Source organism: Gossypium hirsutum, chromosome A08, assembly GCF_007990345.1.
Source record: "Gossypium hirsutum isolate 1008001.06 chromosome A08, Gossypium_hirsutum_v2.1, whole genome shotgun sequence".
Classification (NCBI taxonomy): Eukaryota; Viridiplantae; Streptophyta; class Magnoliopsida; order Malvales; family Malvaceae; genus Gossypium; species Gossypium hirsutum.
The window spans coordinates 123,593,334-123,617,854 of record NC_053431.1 but is presented as its reverse complement, the minus strand read 5'-3'; the positions used below and the strand labels follow the sequence as shown (position 1 = coordinate 123,617,854).

At 30.0% G+C, this 24,521-nt stretch overlaps 2 protein-coding genes and 1 long non-coding RNA gene across 3 annotated transcripts; 1 reads left to right on the top strand and 2 right to left on the bottom strand.

Annotated features, from left to right (window-relative positions):
* The first annotated feature begins 7,848 nt into the window (after positions 1-7,848).
* On the top strand, positions 7,849-10,354 carry LOC107936296 (caffeic acid 3-O-methyltransferase). The gene is made up of 4 exons (XM_016868990.2): positions 7,849-8,366; positions 8,795-9,105; positions 9,679-9,743; positions 9,955-10,354. Exons 1-4 carry the CDS (start codon positions 7,945-7,947, stop codon positions 10,255-10,257), a joined length of 1,101 nt encoding a protein of 366 aa, XP_016724479.1. The 5' UTR covers positions 7,849-7,944; the 3' UTR covers positions 10,258-10,354.
* Positions 10,355-11,038: 684 nt separating this feature from the next.
* Positions 11,039-11,844, bottom strand: LOC107936301 (inactive protein RESTRICTED TEV MOVEMENT 2). Its single transcript, XM_016868995.2, has 2 exons — positions 11,621-11,844; positions 11,039-11,537 (listed from the first exon to the last, which is right to left on the bottom strand). The coding sequence occupies exons 1-2, from the start codon at positions 11,703-11,705 to the stop codon at positions 11,131-11,133; spliced, it is 492 nt and encodes a 163-aa protein (XP_016724484.1). The 5' UTR covers positions 11,706-11,844; the 3' UTR covers positions 11,039-11,130.
* Positions 11,845-21,994: 10,150 nt separating this feature from the next.
* LOC107936295 (uncharacterized) lies at positions 21,995-23,203 on the bottom strand. Its single transcript, XR_001694382.2, has 3 exons — positions 23,022-23,203; positions 22,778-22,825; positions 21,995-22,624 (listed from the first exon to the last, which is right to left on the bottom strand). It is a non-coding gene; the product is annotated as an uncharacterized lncRNA (long non-coding RNA).
* Positions 23,204-24,521: the final 1,318 nt, after the last annotated feature.

Here is a 24,521-nt window from a genome sequence, read left to right as displayed (position 1 = left end):
AAACTTGACACATGGCAAAAAAATCCATTATTTTCTTCTTTCTTTTTATATATACAAGAGTGCATGCCTGTGATTTGCATCGAGCATAATAACATTATTTTGGGAGGTAGCATAGCATATTTTTCCCGAAAGTTATTATAACATTTTTAATTTTAGGAGATGATAGTTGAAATTTTTACATGGATCTCAATGAAAGATATTCTATTAAGTTGATATTATAATGTTTTTATCCTTCCTTCAATGAATGTGTGGTTACTGCTGACAAGTAGTCCTCAAATCAAGGACGAGCCTGACTTACATACATGAAGAAGTTAGAGCAGTTATGAATGTGGTTACTGCTAACAACTAATCCTATATTAACCTCCTCTGTACTACTTCTAACAAACGAAACAACTGCTAATTGTAATACTCTAATAGTCACCCAACACTTTCTCTCGTCACTTGAGCAATTCCCAGCTTCCTGTAGCCTACTAAACATAGCAGTGGACAATGGCTATGTGAGAATGTCTGCCACTTGATCTTCAGTAGAAACCTGACCAACAAGAAGTTGGTTTGAAGAGACCTTTTGTTGGACAAAGAATAAATCAAGCTCAACATGCTTGAACTTACATAACTGGATTTGCAGCAACAACTACCGCACTATAATTATCACAACAAAGAACTGGTGTATCATCAAGCTTAACCTGCAACTCACTTGGCAATGACTCTAGCCAAAGAACATCAGCTGTTGCATAGGCCATACTCTTGTATTCGGCCTCAGCAGTAGATTGAGACACTACATGCTGCTTTCTAGCACACCAGGACACAAGGTTGCCACATAAACAAACAATACCCTGTGGTAGACTTCTTGTCGTCTAGATCTACACCCCAATTTGCATCTGCAAAACCCATAGTAGACACTCTAGCTCCTGCCTTGAATTCCAATCCATAATTGACTGTACCTTTTAAGTATCTCAGATTTCTTTTTACTGCTGTGAAGTGAACATCTAGAGGCTTGTGCATAAACTGACAAATCTTGTTTACAGCAAAAGCAACATTAGGCCGAGTGATAACCACATACTACAATGCACCTGCAGTACTTCTGTACTGTTGCTCTTCTTAACTAGTACAGGCACTACCTACTGCAGCGGACAAGTTGCAAGTACTCACCATAAGTGTTGGCAACTCATTAGCACACTCCATGTGAGACTTCTTCAATAAATCGAGAATACAGTTCCTCTGACTTAGCAGAACATCCTTCCCTTTATGAACCACTTCGATGCCCAAGAAATAGCTCAGCTCTCCTAGGTCCTTAGGAGAAAAGGTAATATTCAAACTTCGAACAAAGTTGCCAATGGCAACATCATTACTGTCTGTAAGGCTTCGAAAATCCTGATATGACACGTTGCATAAGTTCATCGTGCCATGGTTGATAGTTTGATTCTGCAAAGGTGCAATATGCATAATTAATATTTTTAACAACACTGACATCATTTTTGTGAGCTTGCAGGTCATATCTACATCAATTAAAGTGCTTTCTAAACTTCGTAAATCTCTTTAAACTCTTCAAGTATGAGAAACAACCCTCGTGTGAAATAATTCCTTCCATTAAGAGTCCGAGATCGACTTCACCTGTTTATACTTTCAAACATGAAGAAACTTGGAAACTTGTAGACCAATCTTGCCACCGCCATCTATTGTTGACTTCTTAAAAGTGACTCTAACAGGGTGAACGACACAGAGGAAAAAAAAAAGAATAGAAAAGAAAATATTTAAAATGTGAATTAAAGAAAATATTTTTTTAGAGATTATATATTTAATTATTTCATATATATTTTAGAATCTATATATAATTTTTCATTTTTATAGTATGTATTTTCATATTTATATTTATATTCAATCAAAAGTACACCAAATCTATGGCATCCTTTTTGGGACATCATTTGTTTAAATCAAATCTATGCCATCTAAATCTAAATTTTACTACATAAACCCAAGGTAAAAATTCAATAGTCATATTGAAATCACTTCACTATCTTTAAAAAGATAAAAATAAAATAAATTAATCAAATTGATCATAATTAATCGTGAATAAATCTAATTTCTGATCCTCTAATGAATACCCTATAGGCTTGATTTCTAAACCATTTATGATATATTGTGACAATTTAGCTGCTGTCTTTATGATTAAGAACAACAAAAGTGAAAGTCAAAGGAAACATATCGATATTAAGTATCTAGCTATAAGAGAATGTGTTAAAAAAGAAAGTGGTCATTGAGCATATTAACACTGAGCATTTATTAGTTGATCATTTGAGTAAAGGCATGCCACCATACAAATTTAAGGATTGTGTTGTCATTATGAGACTTGTTCCCACCTTGAAAATTTTCATTGTAAGAACGATTATAAAGAAATTCTGTTAAGTTTGATATTTCTTATATTTTGTGTGCACATTAATTTGAGAAATGTCATTAAAGTTTGGACTTGGAATAAACATTGGTTTTATTTTTTAAGAAATTTGAGTTAAAGTGTTGAGACATGATATGTTGTGATACATAAAAGAAACTACTCAAGTTTTAAAAGAAAATATCACCATAATTCGTGCATTATGTTTCAATTTTAAGTGGTCATGGCCAATACGAACCAAGTGGGAGAATGTTGGAATTGGTTAGTGGGAAAACCTCCCACAGCCCCACATTTCGTGGGGTCACTCCCACGTGCCCACATTTTGTTCCCTACTACTTTCACACCTTTGTTTGTGTGAGAGTAGGACATGAAGTTGATGTGGGGAATCACCACTATAAATACCAAAGCTTAAGGTCCCTAAACATAAATAAAAAAAAGAAGCAAAAATATTCCATGAGGTTTTCGAGTGCTTAGAAGACTTTGACGGTTTTCAGTTTTTCGTACAACTAAATTCAACATCCTCGCCAATAGTTTGACATGTTGTCAGTGGTGTTATAATATTTAAATTTGGACATTTGGTTCAAACAATGGTTAAAGATATTCATATTTGATCTTTCCATTGCTCTATATTGTTATTTATGCTTATATAGATAATTCAAATTTAAATCTAAAGAGTATTGTAGAAGGCTCATTTCGTCCGAGCCCATAAAATTATCCAAAAATAAATAAATTAAATTAAAACAAAAACCAATAAATAAAAGTCCATTTACAACAGTATTTTAAAATAACCAAAAAAAAAACAAAGAAAAGATTACAAAACTTTGGCCCAAATTAAATTAAATAAACCTAACTCGAAACTCGTAAAAACCCAAAACCTACCGGCCTAGTAACCTTAACCCAAATACTTGGACTCAATAGTCCAATCCTAGCACGGACCCAATAGCCCAATTCCAAGACTGGCCCAAATAGCCTAGCATATTTGGGTTTCTGGAAGACTCTTCCCCCGTGCTGCGGCGCCCACGCCTGGCTTCCTCCATACGGCTATCTCCACGTCATTTGAACCTGCGAGAAGGAAAGAGTAACAGAATACAGCAAAGCAGAAAGCAAACAACGTGTATTTGATTTTTCACTTTGGCTATAAAAAGACAAGTGCAACAGTGTATTTTTTTTAGAGGGAGGCATACAGACAAAATCAATCAAAAACAAGATTTTTCGAAGGTGATTTCAGATATGGATACTCTTTTTTTTTTCCTTCGTTTTTCTCCTTTAATTTTTGATTCATCTTTAGCATGTGAAAATAAAAACAAAAGGGAAGGATTTACCTTAGTGATCGGAGACCATCTTCTTCGTCGCAATCGAAGTAAGAATGGGATTTCGAGGCCGAAACTGATAACTCTCGAGGTTTGGTCCTACATGGCACCTCTGCGTGTTGCCAACCACTGCTTACAGTGGTGTAAGGGCGTCCGAATGAAGGGACTGTTGGGTCGGCCAAGCAGAGGAGAGGATTAGTTTTTTTTTTCATTTCATGAGTGTTTTAGGGTTTTTTTTTACTTTATAAAAGATGTGAGACGGTACCGTTTAAAGCCTATTTCAGTGGCTGTAAAACGGTGTCGTACAGGCCACACACCCTATTCGATCCAACCCGATACCCTCGGGATCCGACATTTTTGCTGTGAAGGGATATTTGCGCAATAGACCCTTCTATTTTTGCGGTGTAATGCAATGTGGTCTTGCATTTTTCTATCTTTGTTATTTTTACCCCATAATTTCTGTTTTTGATTCATTTAGGTTTGCATTGAAATGATGCGTTTTAAGGGTTTGGGATAATTACCCAGTCAACCCCTATTCTTTGCGCGCGCATTCCATCTGAATCCTCTTGTTGATTTAATGTTTAGTTTTTAGATTTCATATTTTGTTTTAATTTCAAAGTTGTCCTTAACCTGTTTTGATTTATTCATTTATTACTTTTCTGTTTTATTATTATTATTATTTATTTTAAATCTGAAATAAATGCTATTAAAGAAAAAAATTTGCTAAAAACAAAGGCAATATTCCATGTTTGGGAATTCGAGAAATTGTGCCCTAACGTGTTGGGTCTCGATTTTTCGTTTGACTAAATAGCCGAATATCCTTTTAAAATTTTCAATGTATGAACTTTGGAAATCATGAGATGATCTTGATATCGAGGGTTTGAAATGTCGTATCCTAACGTGCTGGATATGATATTTTATTTCTTTGGAATAAGAGAATCTCAATATTCACTTCAAGTTATCCAAACTTTTTCTTAAAGGGATTGTATTTCAAAATCTTTTCAAATTTTCGACATTAGGACATTAATTAATCAATAAGGTACCAATTTTGGGCGTTGCAAGGGTGCTAATCCTTCCTCGCACGTAACCGACTCCCGAACTCGTTTTCTTGAATTTCGTGGGCCAAAATCAATATTCTAATAAAATAAAATGTTTTATAAGTGATTCGATCACACCGAAACAAAAAGGATTGGTGGCAACTCCATATTTCTCTTCAAAGTCGATCTCCGTTTTTCAAATTAAAAAAACAGTTTCGACAAGTATATATAATAGATTTAGATATTTACATATATCTAATTGTCTTTGATCAAATATTGTGATAAAGAGAGTACCCACTACCTCTGGCACTACCCAACCCAAGAGGGTGAGAACAAGATCTATGTTTACTAGGGAAATTGAAACCGCACCAAAGAAAGAAGAGGAAAGAAGAGGAAAGAAGAATGTTGAAGATGAAGAACAAAGTCTTACTTAGTGTTGCTTGTTCCAAGAGTAGTTTGTTTGATTCAGTGAGCCATGTCAAGCCATATATGTCTGTAATGTTGTTATGTAACTTTATGCTAATTTGCTCTGAAGTGTTTGTGACAAAGACAGTTAGCTATATTAGATGATATTTGTATGTGGAAAATGGTATGAATTTAGCCCTACAATAATATAAATAGTCCTGAATTGCTACTTTTAGGATATGGTGTTGTTTTTTTTAGGGGGAGAAAGTATCTAGGAAACTACCATTGAAAGGGAGATAAACTGATTGATTGATTTCAATGACTTAGATTAATCATTGTTATCACCTTTGAATATTTTATTAGTTGATTGTAGGAATTTTATTGTTGTTAATTTAATAATAAGATAAATGGATATCAATAAATAGAGGCGTAGCTAAGGGGCTGGTAGAGAGCTCGGCCTCTAAAATGAAAAATTATTATTTAAGTTTTTTAAAATTTTTTAAAATTTTAAATTAGTAAAGATAAAATCATACTTTAATTATAAAAAATTAATTTAATCTTTTAAAAATTATAAAATATAGATTAAAATTTCATTCAATCCCTAAAATATTATTATGGGCTATCAATGAATCCATAAATGTTACTTTTTAATATTTTAGAAAATAACTTTGGATTTTCCTTGATTGAGCCGAGTAGGCTTTTTGACAAATTGGGTATATTGAATATTTTAAACAATAACTTAAGATTGAAGTAATTGAATGTTTGAAAAAGAATATATATATATATATATAATATGCATATAGGGGTGGCAATAATATCAATTTAATAAATTCTACCAAAAATTATAATCTTAAAAATTTAAGTCAAAATAAATTTAATAAATTGGTGTGACGGTATTTTCCACGTTTAAGTTATATATTTAAAAAATAACCTTCCTTAAAGGGATAGAGATAATTTTAATATAAAATATTCCCTTAATCAAGTACCAAATTTAGGAGTTAAAACATTTATCCGACCAAATATAGTTAAATTGAAAATTGCTCCTCCTGTATTTCGCTACTTACAATTGGATGTTTTTATCTATATAAAATGAGAATCAGAGTCAATTATTTTGAAATAGACCTATTTATGAGTTAGGCCGAGTTGTCTAAAAAGTAGAAAGGTTTGGGTAAAAGTATAAACTCAAAAATGAATTTGAGCAAAAAATAAGGTTCTTTTAAAAATAAGTCGAGTCTCGGCTTCGGGTAAGGTATTTTTTACCTAAACTTGACCTGAATTTACAAAAAGACAAAAAAATCTACTATTTTTTATTGTTTTAATACTATTTTATCTTTGTTTTCTTCCTATTTTATTACAATTTCACTATTATGTTACTATTATTTTGTTGCTATTATTTGGATATTGTATTACACTTGTTTTATTGTTAATTTTGTTATTTTTTAGAAGATTTACTTGTTAAGTTGTATCTATCTTAATATTATTTAAATATATATATTTTTTAAAATTTATTTTTAATTTGTTGAGAAATATTAATTTTAACATTTTAGTATTTTTGAGATATTATATATATATATTTAAAAATTATATAAAAAATTAATACAGATGAGTTGGAACTTAATTTTAAATTTTTCTCCGAATCGAATTTGAGCAAAATTTATGCCTATTTTTTAGGTACGCCTAAACTTTGGTTGAGCACGGCACCAACTCAACCCGGCCCGGCGAGGAGCACCTCTATTTTGAACGTATACTTGCTAATTAAACTCTTCTTTCTCTAAGATATTCAACCGCCATAAATGATTCTTCACCGTTTTGCAGTTCATCAAATCATGAAGATGAAGCAACGTTTTGCAAGCCATGCATTTAGCTTCCATTTCATCACTCCCTTTCACTTTGAAAGTCATCGTCGATCTCGGCTTGTTAGAGATCATAGCCAAAGCCGCCGACACTCATCCTGTTATGAGTATTCCAACAGTTACTGTTACTGTCGCAGTTAGTTAAAGGAGTTAGCTAGTTGTTAAGTAGTCAACTGTTAGCTGTTACTGTTAGCTCTTACGTGATTGTATTAAATACCCATAATACTATATTCAAGATAAGTTTATGAGGTTCAGAAAGAATTCTTCTCTTTTTCATAAACTACACATCCTAGTACGCTGTCGGTTTCTGAGGTCACCTCTAAACTCCCCACCAATAACCCAGACGTGCCTTCTATTGTTGATCGAATGCTCAGGCTTTTAGCCACCCACTCCATCGTACTCAATCATTTTATTCTTATATAAATTGACAGGATAAATCAAGCTAATAAACCAATGTATAGTTAGATATAACTCAAATTTAAATCTAAACAAGGATAGCAGTGGATAGAGCATATAAGCATAATTATATATTTGCATATCCCATTTGTTTTTTTAATCAATTACTGTAAATTTAGATAATATTTAAATTTAAATATTTTAATTATTATCCTTAGCTCGAAGCAAAGGTAAAAATTAATTTTTTCAAATTTCCATTATTTAAATCTATATTACTTTTACAGATAGCATTCTAGATCATATTGTTAGTGATGGGTTTTATTTCGTTTATATTGAGGGTTTTTCTAATATTTTATGTTAAGTGCTTGATTTTGCATATTTTTTATGTGCTTGATTTTGCATTTTTATTATTATAATTCAACCCTCCATTGTCGATTGGCTTGCTTTAGCTACATGCAATTGGATGTTTCTATTACCTATATAAAATGGGATGAGTTGTTTTGAATATATACTTGATAATTAAAGCTTCATCTTCTTCTCTAAGGCATTTAAACGCCATGGGTTCTTCACAGCAAAATGATTCTGCATCAAATCATGAAGAAGAAGCTGACATCTTGCAAGCCATGCATTTGGCTTCCATTTCATCACTCCCTTTCACTTTGAAAGTTGTCGTCGATCTTGGCTTGTTAGAGATTATAGCCAAAGCTGCCGACACTCCTCCTGGTACGGTGTCGATTGCTGATATCGTCTCTAAGCTTCCCACCAATAATCCAAACGCCCATTCCATTGTTGATCGAATGCTCAAGCTTTTGGCCACTCACTCCATCTTAACGTGTAATCAAATCACTGGCCAAGATGGGCTGACTCAAAGATCATATGGTCTTTCATCAGTCGGAAAATACTTCCTTCGAAACAAAGATGGAGTCTCCTTTGTTCCTATGTTACGTATCCTCCTCGAAAAATACGTTGTCGAATGCTGGTAATTAAGTTTTTCTTTTGTTCTTTATCCCCTATCTATCCTTCATCTATGTTATACTTACGCCTCGCAAGTCCACCTCATGACTTCCACGAGCTAAGGACCCACAAGAATAAGACTACTCTTCCAGAACCTATATATCTCGTTGGCTCACAAGGAGATGATCACACACTACGAGGACATCTGTTATTCATACATTCCATTTATGTGTTTTCTTGACATGATAATTCGTACTTAAAAACTTCAAGGAATATACAAAACCAATAAGAGAAAAGCCTGTGACATATTAGGAAAGGCGCATGGTACCCTATGAAGACCCCCAAGGCCCAGTGATAAGAACTCTCTTATGACTTTCATGAATCATCATCAGCCACCACAACCTAACTTATCTATATATTGTATTTTCATATAAATATATATTTTTATTACAGGAAATTCTTGAAGGATGTGACGTTGGAGGGAGGATTCTCATGCAAGAAAGCATTTGGGAAACACTTATTTGAACTGCTAGCTGATGATGATGATATGTCAGAATGTTTCAATCGACTAATGTCGATTGACACCACTTTTACAATGAACCAAGTTCTTAAAAATTACAAAGGATTTGAGGGTGTGAGCCAAGTGGTCGATGTGGGAGGTGGAGTTGGTACCAACCTTAAACTCATTGTTTCAAAGCATCCACAGATCAGGGGTATTAATTTTGACCTGCCCCAAGTAATTAAAGATGCAATTCCTTGCCCAGGTAATATTGTTGGTCGAATTATACTATTAGTCCATATAATATTAATTATTTTTGGATTTAGTCCCTATAATTTAATTTAATCAATTTTAGTCTTTGTACTTTTTTTTTAATTTTAAAATTTCAATCCTGACAAAATCTGCTTGGTTAAAATTTTCAATTAGTTATATACTATGCGTAAATTAGTTATAGATTTAGATTATGTTCTTCAATCTAATCCTTTTTAGTTTAAATTTAGAAATTTAAGTTTTGACATAAATGACAGCCATTAAACCCATTGAACATAAATTTCAGTTTCACCATGTCATTACACATATAATGATATATTTGTCAAATAAAATTTTAGAAATAACATAGCTTAATGAATTTGATAATTGAATCTGATCAAGACTGAAATTTCAATATTCTAAAAAATACAAAAATAAAATCTACAATTTACGCATACTACAAAAATTAATAATAAATTTTAACCTATTATATTATTTCTTAATTTGCTTTTCCCTTTCTTGGGGCTTAATATATGATTTGAACAATGAGCTTAACAATTTTCTATCATTTTCTTTTGTAACATTTTAGGGGTGGAGCACATAGCTGGAGATATGTTTATGGAAATTCCTAAAGCGGAAGTTATTTTCTTCAAGGTTAGTATTTAGAAATATATAAATCCACATTAATTTGTTAATTCTCACGAATTGAGGATTAAAATTCGAACTTTGAAGAGAATATTATTGAAAAAAACGACTATAAATTTCAAAAGAATTAGTCTTTACAAACTATAAAACCAACATGGATGATAACTTAGTTTGACTTTGAAAATTAAATTAGTATTTAATATTGTGCTTTTCTTTTCAGTGGGTGCTTCATGACTGGGGCGATGATCAATGCTTGAAGTTACTCAAAGTTTGTTACGATGCATTGCCTAAAAATGGTAAAATCGTATCGGTGGAAGCCATAATAAGAGAAGTACCAGAGACAGACATTATTTCGAAAACAATCTTGGAACGAGACATAGTTTTATTTCATATTCTTCCAGGTGCTAAAGAGAGGACCAAACAAGAGTTCGAGGCATTGACCAAACAAGCTGGTTTCTCTTCTTTGAAAATTGTTTGTCGTGCTTATAACCATTGGGTTATGGAAATTTGCAAAGCTGATTGATTGATTTCAACGGCTCAGATTAATCAATCCTCATCTTCTATGCCGTTATCACCTTTGAATGCTTTCTTGAATAATAAAATGTTTTATTTATGTTTAAGGCTTAATTAGGTGTACGTATTTGTAAAGAGTTTCTCGTTGTTGTTAATTTAAAACTATTTCATTAAAATTCAGACTATCGATTCCCAATTGGAATGGTATAATCGGTTGGTCTGATTTAATTAAATAAATTATTAAAAAGTATATTAAAAATAAAGAAATTTAACCGTCGATTTAACTGATTAATATCGATTCGCGAATCAACCGATTCAACTTCTTTTTTTTTTAAATCGATAGACCAATTGTTTTAAGTTCAGTTGACTAATCTGATCTAAATCCAATAAACTTATTAAAAGTGTTACATATTTACTTGAGAGTTCTTATGGAAATGGTATCCCCTTTATATTTCCCTCTTTCTTTGATAAGTAATTTTTAGGATTAAATATATTATTTGTATTGAGTTTAATTTTAGTGTTTAATTTAGTATATGAGGTTTTTTATCTTAATTTAGTATTCGAGTTTAGCTTCAATGTCTATTTTGGTATTTAAATTTTTTAATTTTGGTATCATTTGTGTTCTCTCCAATCTTTTTTGATAATTGAATCTAGTGTGGTTTTGGCGATTTTCTTCTAAATTTATTTTCGATCAGATTTCTAACTAATTATTTTTATTTTTTTGATTTCGATATTTATTTCGAGAAACGTCCATTACATTATTACTATCGGTGAATTTACTTCCAAAACAACGGATTAAAAACAAGGTAGATTAAAAACACACCCTCTGTCATACAGTACGGATACATATTATATGATGTTAAAATTACAAATTTAGTACAACTTATTCCAAAGAAGAACATTGACAATATTTCTTCACATAAGCTACAACAATTGCCAAGGAAATTGCTAATATCATGATGTCCAAAGCTATATTTTTATTCAACTTCATTAAACACGTTAAATATGATGTACCACTACTTGAAGCTTTGCCATCATTATCCTCATCACCACCACCACCAGCAGGAGAAGAAATGGTGGGAACAATTTCTTTAGGCATTACCAGGTGAAGAATGCCATTATAGAACTTTGCATGAATTTGGGTTCGTTGATAATCTTCTGAAATTGGGAATTCTTTCCTGAATCTGCTTATTATTCTTTTCGATTTACCTTCATCCATTAGACGTTCTCCAGAAATTTCCAAGATCCCAGAACTGTGAATTTCAACTTTCAATTGCTGCCTTCTGAATCCTACGGTAATCACTAAATTTGCTCACTTCAAGATCATTAATGGATATATTATGTATGTATGGATGGATATTGTGTAACTATACCTGAAAGATGGACTTCAAGCTTGTCACAGTTTTGATCCCTTCTCCATTTGCACGAAGGCTCAAAATCTTCATAAGATGTTTCCATGGAGGCCTGCTTCTTCTCCTTATGTTCTTCTTTCGGGGTTATTTAGAGGATATGATGATTTGAATTATATATATGAAATTGATTCCTTATTAGCTTTGAAAGTTGGATTTATTTTAGTTTTTCAGTACTCCATGGATGAAGAAACTGTTTTGCTTCTTATTCCTAACTTTTCTTAAACCTTTTGGCACTTTTTTGTTTTGAGATATTCTTATTCCCCTTCGTTACCAACATGGATTCTCTCCTCTTTATTATTATATTATATTTAAAGTTGTTTATGGGGTAGTTAACAATAGGTGGAAATTAGGTTTAATCATTATATTAATATACTTTCAAATTAGATTTTCAAAATAAAAGTTTAAAATTTGTCTAAATCTTCATATTTATATATGATGAAATTTCTTTAAATTTATTTTATATCCGTTTATATTATTTTTTATTTTTTATTGAATAAAATATTTATATTATTTTTAATTTAAATTTTAATATTTTTTTAATTTATTAAAATTTTATGTGTAACAAACCTAATATTTTTTAGTATTTACATTATAGTATTATTTATTACTATAAATTTTGTTTTTTTTTTGAAGAATATAGATTTAATTTTTTATATATTATAAATTTTATTTTTAATTTGATTGAGATTATAATCATTTTTATCTTTCCTTCAATAAATTTGCTTTTTTAAACAATTTGCAATCTCAATCTCCATAACTCTTCTAGGATATTTGAGAAATCAGATGTTGTTGATTTTCCCATCACGAGAGTTGACTTTGTTTTCAGGCACCAATTTCTACACTAATATTATCTTCGTATTCCAATTATTCACCAAATAGTAGCCCGCGTGGAGTTGATAAAACTACTGATGAAGAAATCACTCTACACAGACCATCTACATTCGAAAGGAGCAATAGAAACCTTAGGGAAAGAAGAAAATTGATGTCTTCAAGGATTCCCACGGTAAATGAGCAATCTATATTTGATGCAGGTTTTAATTTTGTGTAATTTTTATTTGTTGCAATGAAAGTTTACTTGAAAAAGAAGAAAAAAAAAACTATAAACATGCTTTGGCTACTTGATGAGGAATAGGATGGTAATCAAAGGGATATAGAAAACCATATACAGACTCATGGAAGTTGTGAGCCATACAAAGTCATCTATCTGCAAATTTCGACTATTTACATCTGTACTTGCTATAATACTCAAAATCAGCATTAGTTTTGCAATCTGCATAATGTTACATTACCATACTATGAATATTTTATTGTTAAGTAGATCTCTATCAAGATTAAAATAAATTTGATATACTTTAAGATTCCTCTTGTTTATCAACATGTCGATTCTCTATTTCTTTTTTTTCTTTAAAAGAATCTTTAATAGTCAAAATAAATAACCACAAATAGAAAAGAAATAGGAGTCCTTAGTAGTGATTTTTCCCTTTTCTTTTCTTCACCGCCAAGCCATTTTCCCACCACCATTTCAATCATTATTACATGTTGCTACCTTGCCTGCAATTGGTGTAACACCCCCTACCCGTATCCGTTGCCGGAATAGAGTACGAGGCATTACCGAGAAGCACGAAACACTTACAGATAATTTAAATACATTTTCATAACAATTTGTTTCGATTTCATACTATTTCATATTTAAGCTTTATTCACCAAAGTATTTGAAATATCATCTTTATGCAAATAGCACACATGAGGTACATAATTCCATAATTATAAATGAACACATTTATCAAACATATTCCATGTTTTTATATATAGATATCATAGTTTCATATTTCCATGTATCAATTACCATCACTTCCTCGTATTTCAGACAAATACGTGTAACAATTCATAAATATGCAATTCATTAACTCTTCCTACCAATCACGATTTAAATTGCCAAATTACTTATTGAGCTCAATTTCAATGTTCACTAAAATCTATCATATAAATTTGGATGTACGTATTCATCAATAAATTCCATGTACAGATATCATCATCTCATATTTCCATATATATTTACTTTCCACATTTATGAATTCAAATAGCATATACAAGACATACCAATGTATTTCAAGTACATTTTCATGATATTTCATTTCGAATTCAGATTATTTCATACTAGAAGTTTTCTCATTAACTCGTTTGGAATACAAATTTATACGGATTATACACTCAAGGCGTAGAAATATATAATCACAAATGAACTCATTCATCAACCAAGTTTTATACTCATGTCTCATCAACTCGTATTTCCTTATGTCACATAATTTCATGTAACACTTACCAAACTTCTTCAAATTAGTGAACATCTTACGGAATTGAGTACTTCGTTTTCTCGATGCCATAGTTCAATTATGGTCTTACACATCTTCACATAATGATGCCATAGCCCAGCTATGGTCTTACACATATTCATATATCGATGCCATAGCCCAGCTATGGTCTTACACATATTCATATATCGATGCCATAGCCCAGCTATGGTCTTACACGTAATCACATATCACATATCGATGCCATAGCCCAACTATGGTCTTACACGAATCACATATCTCACTGATGCCATATCCCAGATATGGTCTTATACAGTAGCATATATCACACCGATGCTCTTATACGGAAATCACTTGTCACTTGTCACTTGTAGCTGAAGCTACCACTATTCACTGATCAGGTAGCCGGAGCTACCACTTTTCACTAATCAGGTAGCAGAAGCTACCACTTTTCACTGATCAGGTAGCTGAAGCTACCACTTTTCACTTGTCATTTGTCATTGATCAGATAAGTGTTGCCGAAGCTATCACTTATCACTTTCATTTGTCCTTGATCAGATAATTGTAGCCGAAGCTATTACTTATCACTTTCATTTGTCCTTGATCGGATAAGTGTGGCCGAAGCTATCACTTATCACTTGTTGTCATGGTCCAGCCATGGTCTTTTCCTTCAATTCATCTTGTCACTGAACTGAAATGCTCAATTTGATCATTTATTCAATTTTCATGCTTTTACATTATTCACGATTTTATCATCAATACATATGAAATAACACATCATGAAATTCATAAAATTAACAAATAATCACAAAAATTTAGCCATATAAGTTTGATTTTTATATTATAACGATAATCATAATTTCATAATAAATATTCCAAATAAATCATTATATCATTTCTAATTCTACACTTATCGATTATAATCGGGCATGTGATCAATTTATACACGATTCATTCATATATATATGTATATTTTTCCTCCTCCTCCTCTCCATCCACATCCTTAGTATAAATAACACATTTGTGAGTAACCTTATCCATAATTTTCACTAATTACTTATGTGAATATTCAAGCTATCCACCCGTGTCATAGTCACTAAATTATTTATATTTGAAGCTACGGAACTCAAAATTAAGGTCTGCTAATTTTCCCTGAAACTAGACTCACATATCTTCTTACCATAAAAATTTCATAATTTTTGGTTGGTCGAATTAATACAGTTTATTCATTGAAATCTCCCTTGTTCTGCTATCTGACAGTTCCGACCATTCTTCACTAAAAATTAATTATCTCCTCGTACAGGATTCGAATGATGTTTCCATTTGTTTTTCTTGAAAATATACTCATTCAGGATTCTAAACATATAAATTTAAGCCCCTAATTATTTTTATCCATTTTTTTATGATTTTACAAATTCAGAATAGGGGAACCCAAAATTATTCTAATCTTGTCTCACAAAATTTATCATATCTCATGATTTACAATTCCATTGCTTACATCATTTCTTCTATAAGAAACTAGACTCAATAAGCTTTAATTTCATATTTTATTCATCCTCTAATTCTATTTCTACAATTTTTGGTGATTTTTCAAAGTTAGACTACTGCTGCTGTCCAAAACAGTTTTAGTGCAAAATGTTGATTTCCATTTTGCCCCAAATTTCACAATTCATACAATTCAATCCTTACTCAATTAACCCCTAAATTAAAATAATTTTCTAAATTAATAATTTTCCTAGACATTATAAGTTATTTCATAACTATTGAAATTCAGAATTTCCACATAAAACTCTAACTTCAAACTCTTTTAGAATTAGGTCCCAAACATTCACTTTCTATTCAATTCTTTCAATAAAATCAGCATATAAATAATTTAAAGCTCTAATTCAATGCCAAATCATCATATACTTCCAGCACATATTCATAGAAACTTTCAATTTCTTTCATAGAATCAAAAACTAATGAATTTAACAAGTGGACCTAGTTGTAAAAGTCATAAAAACACAAAAATTTCAAGAAATAATCAAGAATTGAACTTAATTGAAGTAAAAATATGAAAAACCAGCTTAAGGGAACTCTTCCATGGCGTTTTTGCTGATGGGAATGCAGAAAAATAAAGAGAAATATAGATAATTCCACTTTAGTCCTAGCTTTATTAAGTAAATTTTGCAATTTTCTAATTTCGCCCTTAATTCTCCTTATTTTCTTGCGGATTTCATGTCCTTGCCGTCCAGCCCAAATAGGCCTTGGGTCTATTTGCCTTTTAAACCCTCTTTCTTTTATCATTTAAGCTATTTAATCATTTCCCACAATTTTGTATTTGATACAATTTAGTCCTTTTTTGTTCAATTAACTATCATAACTTTAAAATTTCTTAACGAAACTTTAATACTAACTTATTAACACTCCATAAATATTTATAAAAATATTTATGGCTCGATTTAAAATTCCCGAGGTCTCAATACCTCTTTTTCGATTCTAATTATTTTAGTATTTATTTTTAGTACACTATTCACTATTTCAAAATTATTCCTAACTTCACATTTAACTTATATTCACTAAATTAGTAATATTTCCTACTCATTTGTCGGATTTAGTGATCTCGAATTACTGTTCCGACACTACTGAAAATTAGGCTGTTACAATTGGAACAAAAAATGCTTTGGAAAAACAATTTTTGACCAAACACAGAAGTAGAAAATTTTAACTTTTGCCCCAAACTACTTTTTAGTCCAAAAGTACTTTTCAAAAGTATTGTTAAACTAACCCTAAATCAACAATAACTTTGCAAACCATTAACTCTCATCCATAATACCAAAATTCAATCTTTGACCATTCAAAATTCTCCTATTTTTCTTTGTCGTTGGCTCTTTTGCTTCTTCGAATGGCCATTGATTGCTACTGGCTGCTATTGAAATTGAGTTGCTTACTTTTCCATTCGTCTGTTACTGTTTGCAACTCTTTTCAGGAAATTTTATCTATTTAGTGTTTTATATTTAGATTAATTTGAGATTAATTATGATTATTTTAATTCTCATAGGTAATACAATAATGCATACTATTTTAATTATTATTTTGTTTTAATTTCAACAAATTTACAATTATGCAATTGAATCCTTTTTATTTTATTATTTTCCATGCTTATGCTGCCTCATCATTTTAGTTTAGGTATATTTGCTTCTTAAGTCCTTCCTCTTTTATTAATCAAGCCATTTAATCTATTAAATATTATAATTAGTAAGTTTTGCATATTTTTCAATTTAGTCCTTTTTAATTAATTAACTATCGAAACATTAAATTTTTTTAACGAAACTTTAATACCACCTTATTGACACTCCGTAAATATTTATAAAAATATTGACAATTCTTGCTTATGTTGGTCAGTTTATTACTTAGGCTTTAAATGATCATTGTATGATAGATTGTCGGCGCGAATAACTATTGTAAAAGTCTATTATTTATATGTATAAAATGATTTAACAGAATTAATGATTAAATGCCTCCAATTAGTAGCTAAACTGTTACTTTTGAGAATAAAACTTTTTGTATGTGTATAAGGATATGATATTTTATATGAATCAACACTTGTACGCATTATGCCATAAGTTGTGATGAATACTCCCCCATTACAATTGGCTTTTAGTTAGGAGCCAAATACAAACAATTTTAGAATTTTTTTTATTTGTACGATGTATGTTCAAGTTACTGCACTAAAATGCACAAAATGAGTATTCAAAGAATGTGGCAAATATATATTAATTATGAATCTTCTTATATTATTAGATGTTTTGAACAAATTGAAGATTTAATTATGATATGAATTTATTTCTATTTTGATTTGACAATTTTCACAAGGGGGAGAGAAATAATAATTGGATGAAATAAATTACTTGGAATGAGTTATCATTATCTATATCCTCATAGAAAGTAATTTGAACCAAAAGTTCAAAAGTATAATTCACTTTATTGCAAGTTAACTTATAGGTGCATTTACTGACTTGATAAGAATAACCAAGTGTTATATACTAACAAATGTTTTAAAGTCTCAGTAGGACAATCTATTAGAACAAATGAAAGCAATTCATGCCTTAAGCATGGTAGATCAATTAGTTCCGAAGATAAAAATTATCATAAAAGATAAAAATAAATCAAGATGATCATATAGTGGAGGTAGTGCTCTCGAAGAGACCGAAAATATAACTAATTATTAAAACTCTAAAAAAGATTTAGGTACTTAAAATCGAAGATGGAAATAGTGAAAGTAAAAATATTTCAATAAGTTATGTCAATATGAGAAAATATGAAATCTGAAAACAAAAAGTTATTGATAAATGTTTTGCATGCAACATTATTGTTGAAATAATAAAAGAAAATGAGAATCTTGAATAAAATGTCAAGAAATATATATATGGAATAGATAGGCCAAAATAGAAAGACGCAACTCAAATATAATTAACGTCGAAAAGTTTTTGGACCATTAGTCAAAACATCTAAAGGTAAAACCAGTGAAGGTACAAATGCGTAGTTTTTCAAAAACTCGCTAAGTCCTAGCATTGATTATTAAAGATGCTTTTTGTAACGCCCCTAACCCAGAATCCGTCACTGGAATAGAGTTACGGAGCATTACCGGAGTTACCGATTCATTTATCAGATATTTCATTAATCCGATATCTTTTCTTTTCCACGTTCAAGTCTCGTAAGTCATCCGGATCTTTATAAAGAAATTTGATCGTCGTTTTCATTTATTTCATGTTATAATACATTCAATTAATGCTTTAAACAAAATTATCATTTTACCCCTAAACTTTTAATTAATGACGATTTCATCCTTAGGTTAAAATAAAATAAAATTATTGCAATTTAATCCTTATTTTCAGCCGTTATTCTCACACAAATTGATAACAACCTATGAATTCTATAAAATGTCAGAATTTTCCATAATTTCAACACTTTTCAATTTAATCCTTAAAACATGTTTTTTCCCTAATCTTGAGCTAAATTAATAATTTCACTCAATTTTGTAATTTAAATAATAAAATAATCCATTTCATGCAAATTGATCATTTCTAACATTTTTTTACAAAATTGCCCATAAAATTTTACTTTTATTCAATTTAGTCCATGAGCCTAAAACATACAAATTAGCCATGCTAGCTGAATATTCATACATATTTTCCTCCTCCTCCTCTCCATTCCACATCCTTAATTTATATAACATGTAACAAGTAACATTATCAATAATTTCACTATTTACTTACGTATATTCAAAACTGTTCATTTGCGTCATAGTCACTAAATTATTTATATCTTAAGCTACAGAATTCGAAATTAAGATCTGCTAATTTTCCCTGAAACTAGACTTACTTATCTTTTTACCATAAAATTTTCAGAATTTTTCGTTTAGCCAATAAGTACAGTTTATTCTTTAAAGTTGCCCCTGTTCTGCTGTCTAACAGTTCCGATCCTTCTTCACTAAGAATTAATTATCTCATCGTATGAGATTCGGATGATGTTCCCGCTTATTTCTATTGAAAATAGACTCTTTAAGGTTTTCAAACATATAAATTTAATCCCTTAATTATTTTTATCCAATTTTTGATGATTTTCCAAAGTCAGAACAGGGGAACCCGAAATCATTCTGACATTGTCTCACAAAACTTATTATATCTCATGATTTACAATTCCATTGCTTACACCGTTTCTTCTATAAGAAACTAGAGTCAATAAACTTTAATTTCATATTTTATTCATCCTATAATTAGATTTCTAAAATTTTTGGAGATTTTTCAAAGTTAGACTATTGCTGCTGTCCAAAACTATTTTAGTGCAAAATGTTGATTTTCATTTTGCCCCAAATTTCACAGTTCATACAATTCAGTCCTTACTTAATTAACCCTTCAATTAAACTAATTTTCTCAATTAATACTTTTACTAGACATTATAAGTTATTTCATAACTATTGAAATTCAGAATTTTCACATAAAACTCTAACTTCAAACTCTTTTACAATTTAGGTCCCAAACATTCACTTTTTATTCAATTCTTTCAATAAAATCAGCATATAAACAATTTAAAGCTCTAATTCTATATCAAATCATCATATACTTCTAGCACATTTTCATAGAAACTTTAAATTTCTTTCATAGAATCAAGAACTAATGAATTCAACAAATGGACCTAGTTGTAAAAGTCACAAAAACACAAAAATTTCAAGAAATAATCAAGAGTTGAACTTACTTCAGTAAAAATATGAAAATCCAGCTTAAGGGAACTCTTCCATGGTGTTTTTGCTGATGAGAATGCAGAAAAATAAAGAGAAATCTAGATAATTCCACTTTAGTCCTAGCTTTATTAAGTAAATTTTGCAATTTTCCAATTTTGCCCTTATTTTCTTGGTGATTTCATGCTCTTGACGTCAAGCCCAAATAGACCTTGGATCTATTTTCCTTTTAAACCCTCTTTCTTTTATCATTTAAGCTATTTAATCATTTCCCACAATTTTGCATTTGATACAATTTAGTCCTTTTTGTTCAAATAGCTATCAGTACTTTAAAATTTCTTGACGAAACTTTAATACTAACTTTTTAAAACTCCATAAATATTTATAAAAATATTTATGGCTCGATTTAAAATTCCCGAGGTCTCGATACCTCATTTTCAATTCTAATTATTTTAATATATATTTTGTACATTTCACTATTTCAAAATTTTTCCTAACTTCACATTTAATTTATACTCACTAAATTAATAATATTTCCTACTCATTTGTCGGATTTAGTGATCTCGAATCACTATTCCGATACCACTGAAAATTAGGCTGTTACACTTTTTTTTTGGTGGTGGATGCAATAAAACTTTAGATATTTCATTAATCTAAAAGTTCATGAAATATTTAACATGCGTCTAATGGTGGTTGTTACAACCTTTATATGAATCAATATATAGTGAAGTTTATACTAAAATCCTTAAAGGATTTAAAATAGTGGTAGCATATAGAATTTTTCGAAAAATTATTCAATATGTTTGTATAAATATTTACAACAACTGACATGATTTGGGCATATGTGATCAATTCAACTCAGTGAATAGTAGTTGGAGGAATATTACAAATGATTCAAAATAACTATTTGTATTTTTATAAAATGATCATGATTAAAGTTTGTTATGATTATTGTCGAAACTTCTAAAGAGATCAAAATATATTTCTTCAAATGTCTTCCTCACTCATGACTTTCAAAAGAATAGTGATATAATTGCTTATCAAATATGTTCAAGTGATCATTTGAAAAGCTAACATTCAAGATTGACTACGTAGAATTTGAGATATCAGATGATGCCGTTATGAGAGGGAGTAAATATGCGTTGTACTTTTTTTCCTTTAATCAGTGTTTTTTCAGATTGAGATTTTTTGTTAAGGTTTTTAATGGGACAACATGTTATGTGTATTATAGTATGTGCACTCTTTTTTCTTCACTAATTTTTTTCCCACAAGATTTTTATTTTAGTAAAGTTTTTACGAGACACATTATCTACCAATGGACATACAATGGAGAGTGTTATGGATATTTTATTATTAAGTGGATGTACATCAAGATAAAGATAAGTTTGATGTACTTTAGGACTCTAATAGTCATTAGAAGTAAAGTTTTATTTCATTTATACTTCTTATGTCTATAAAAATAGACTTTGAAGAAGCATCGTAAACATACCCATTGATGAATAAAATAGGGATTCTCTTTTGTTCTCTTAGTCCTCTTGCTTTTTTTATATTTTTTGTAATTTTATTGAAAATACAAAAAAATATTATTTAAATTTTTTTATAAGTATTTATATACTTTTAAAGAGAAAGCACGAAATTAATAAAAATACTATAAATAATAAATGATACATTTTTATAATAATCACATCAACAATTTTAACGAAAAAATTAACAGTGATTAAAGTTTTTAAAAATATATATATATAAAAATCCAATGTGTCGAAATTAAAATATAAAAGTGCTTAATTTTAAAAATACAAAAACATTTTTAACATATTTAAATCATATATATGATTATATATATAACGTTGAATACGGGCGTTGAAATGTATTGGGTTGAAATTTGAGGTTAAAATGGTGACCATGACAAATTACCAAAACTACAATCCAAAATTATTATCATCAATATCCACATTCGTACTTTTCCAATGCCAAGTCAAAAATAGTCAAATTTGTCGTGCCACAATTCAAATTGAAAGCAAAGTTTAGAAAGATAGATATTCTCAGATATTTGAATACCTTAATTTTATACGCCTACATTTTTTATCATAAATTTTTAAGTTAGACTTATTTATTTTAATTTAGGCACTGAAAATAGTTTTTAGATTTATAAAAAATAATTTGGTTAATAAAAAATAATTTTTTTCCTTGTAAAACGTAAATTATTTTTTAGAAAAGTGTAATGTTATAGGCCAATTTTAGCCCAATTTCAGCCCAATTTCAAACCCTTTTACAATTTTGACCTACCTTAGCCAACACCCCTAAACTACCAACCCATTACACATTAAACACCCAAAACCCAATCGCCTAACCTAACCCTAACCCAAATCAAAAAAAAAAAGAGACAAGAAAAATCTGAAATTTCAAACTGCCTCCAACCACTCTCTGCCATCCCTGCAAAAGAAGACCAAATTAGCAAAGAAACAATAGCAAGCAAAAGCAAGACAATACAAAACAGTGATTGAATAGTTACAAGGCAGAGAAATAAGAAAAGAAAAAAAGAAAAAGCTATGACATGTACAAACAGGCTATAAAAGCCGAATTTACCATGTAAAACAGGGGGATTTTTAGTTTTTTTTTTCTTTGGTTGTTGTTCTGTTTAGAAAAAAAGAAAAAGACTGTTAGACAAGTATTGAAAATCGAAAAGCAAAACAACAAGAAGAAAGAAAGGTTGATTTTAATCTCTTTTTTTCTTATTCCTTTAGTTTTCTTTCCTTTTTTTTGTTTTCTTTTGATTAGATCTCATTATTTTCATTATAAATCGTTTTTAAATAAAAAATAAAAAACTCACATGGATCTTGGTGACCCTGACCAACGTTGACGGTGAAAGCTCCGGCGGCTTCAAAGAGCCATGATTACGGCGGCGAAAATGGGTTTAGAAACCCTAACCAAAAGGGGGAGAAGGGAACAAGGGTTCTCTGTTTTGTTTAAACAAGAATGAAGCAGAGAACGAAAAAATAATAGAAAGAATAACTTAAATAATAAAGATGAAACGGCGTCACAAACCCTAGGCCAAGCATGTTTCTGCTTTTGGGATAAATTCTACAAATAGTCCCTCCTCCTTTCTGGTCCTTTCAAATCAACTCCTTGTTACTTTTAAATTTCGCCCAAAATATTATTTTAATTACATTTTAGTACTTGTTGGAATGGCACCGTTTTGATGGTGTGGGAATATTCCCAATTCAGTCCTCCCTTGTTTTGTGCGCATCCAAATCTATCCTATTTTCCTTTATTTCTTTTTTAAAATTACCCCAAAAATATTTTTTTAATTTAAATTTTATCCTTTTTCACTAGAGGTGGTCATGGGCCGGGCCGGGCCGGGTTCGAGTTGGGCTCAACTAAAAAATATGCCCAAGCCCGACCCGGATAAAATACTAAAATCCGGGCCCGACTCGGTCCGCCCATATTAATTTTTTATATTATTTTATATTATTTTTAAATATATATAATACATCAAAAATACTAAAAATATCAAAATAAATATTTTCCAATAAATTGAAAATAAATTTTGAAAAATATGTAGACTTAAATAACACTAAAATAAATACAACTTAATAAGCAAATGATTCTAAAATAATAAAAAAATTAACAAATGCCTTTAAAATAATAATAAAATTAACAATAAAATAAATTTTATACAATATCCAAACAATAACAACAAAATAATAGCAACATAATAGTAAAATAGTAGTAAAATATGGAGAAAACAACAAGAAAATAACATTCAAAAATAAAATAAAAAATGTAGATTTTTTTGTCCTTTAGAGAATTCGGGCCAGGCCGGGCCGAGCCGGGCCGGGCCCGGGCTAAAAATACCTTACCCGAGGCCTGGCCCATTTTTTAAATGGGCCTTATTTTTTAGTCCAAGTCCATTATTCGGGCCTATATTTTTACCCAAACCCTCCCACATTTCGGGCGGGCCTTCGGGCCGGGCCGGGTAGCCCGACCCATGCACACCTCTATTTTTCACCCTCTTTTACGTATTTTATTTTATTTTAATACTATTTATATTTTATTAATATCATTATTATATCTATTATCAATATTCTGTTATTATTATCGGTACTAATATAGTTTCAATTAGTATTTATGTGTCTATATGTATATATATGTATATATTTATATAGTACTATTAATGTTTTTTTTAATATTATTATTATCATTTTGAATATATATATTGTACACGTTTTTCATATATTATGCATGTGTTCTTAATATTATCAATTATATATTTTATATATGTTATGTATATATTTTAATGTTATTAGTTATATATATTTTTTATACTGTT

Coding starts and splice junctions, on each gene's coding strand:
- LOC107936296 (XM_016868990.2), top strand. CDS start 7,945: ATGGGTTCTTCACAGCAAAATGATTCTGCATCAAATCATGAAGAAGAA. Junction 8,367..8,794: donor AAATACGTTGTCGAATGCTG/GTAATTAAGTTT, acceptor TTTTTATTACAG/GAAATTCTTGAAGGATGTGA. Junction 9,744..9,954: donor CGGAAGTTATTTTCTTCAAG/GTTAGTATTTAG, acceptor TTTTCTTTTCAG/TGGGTGCTTCATGACTGGGG.
- LOC107936301 (XM_016868995.2), bottom strand. CDS start 11,705: ATGGAAACATCTTATGAAGATTTTGAGCCTTCGTGCAAATGGAGAAGG. Junction 11,538..11,620: donor GCTTGAAGTCCATCTTTCAG/GTATAGTTACAC, acceptor TGATTACCGTAG/GATTCAGAAGGCAGCAATTG.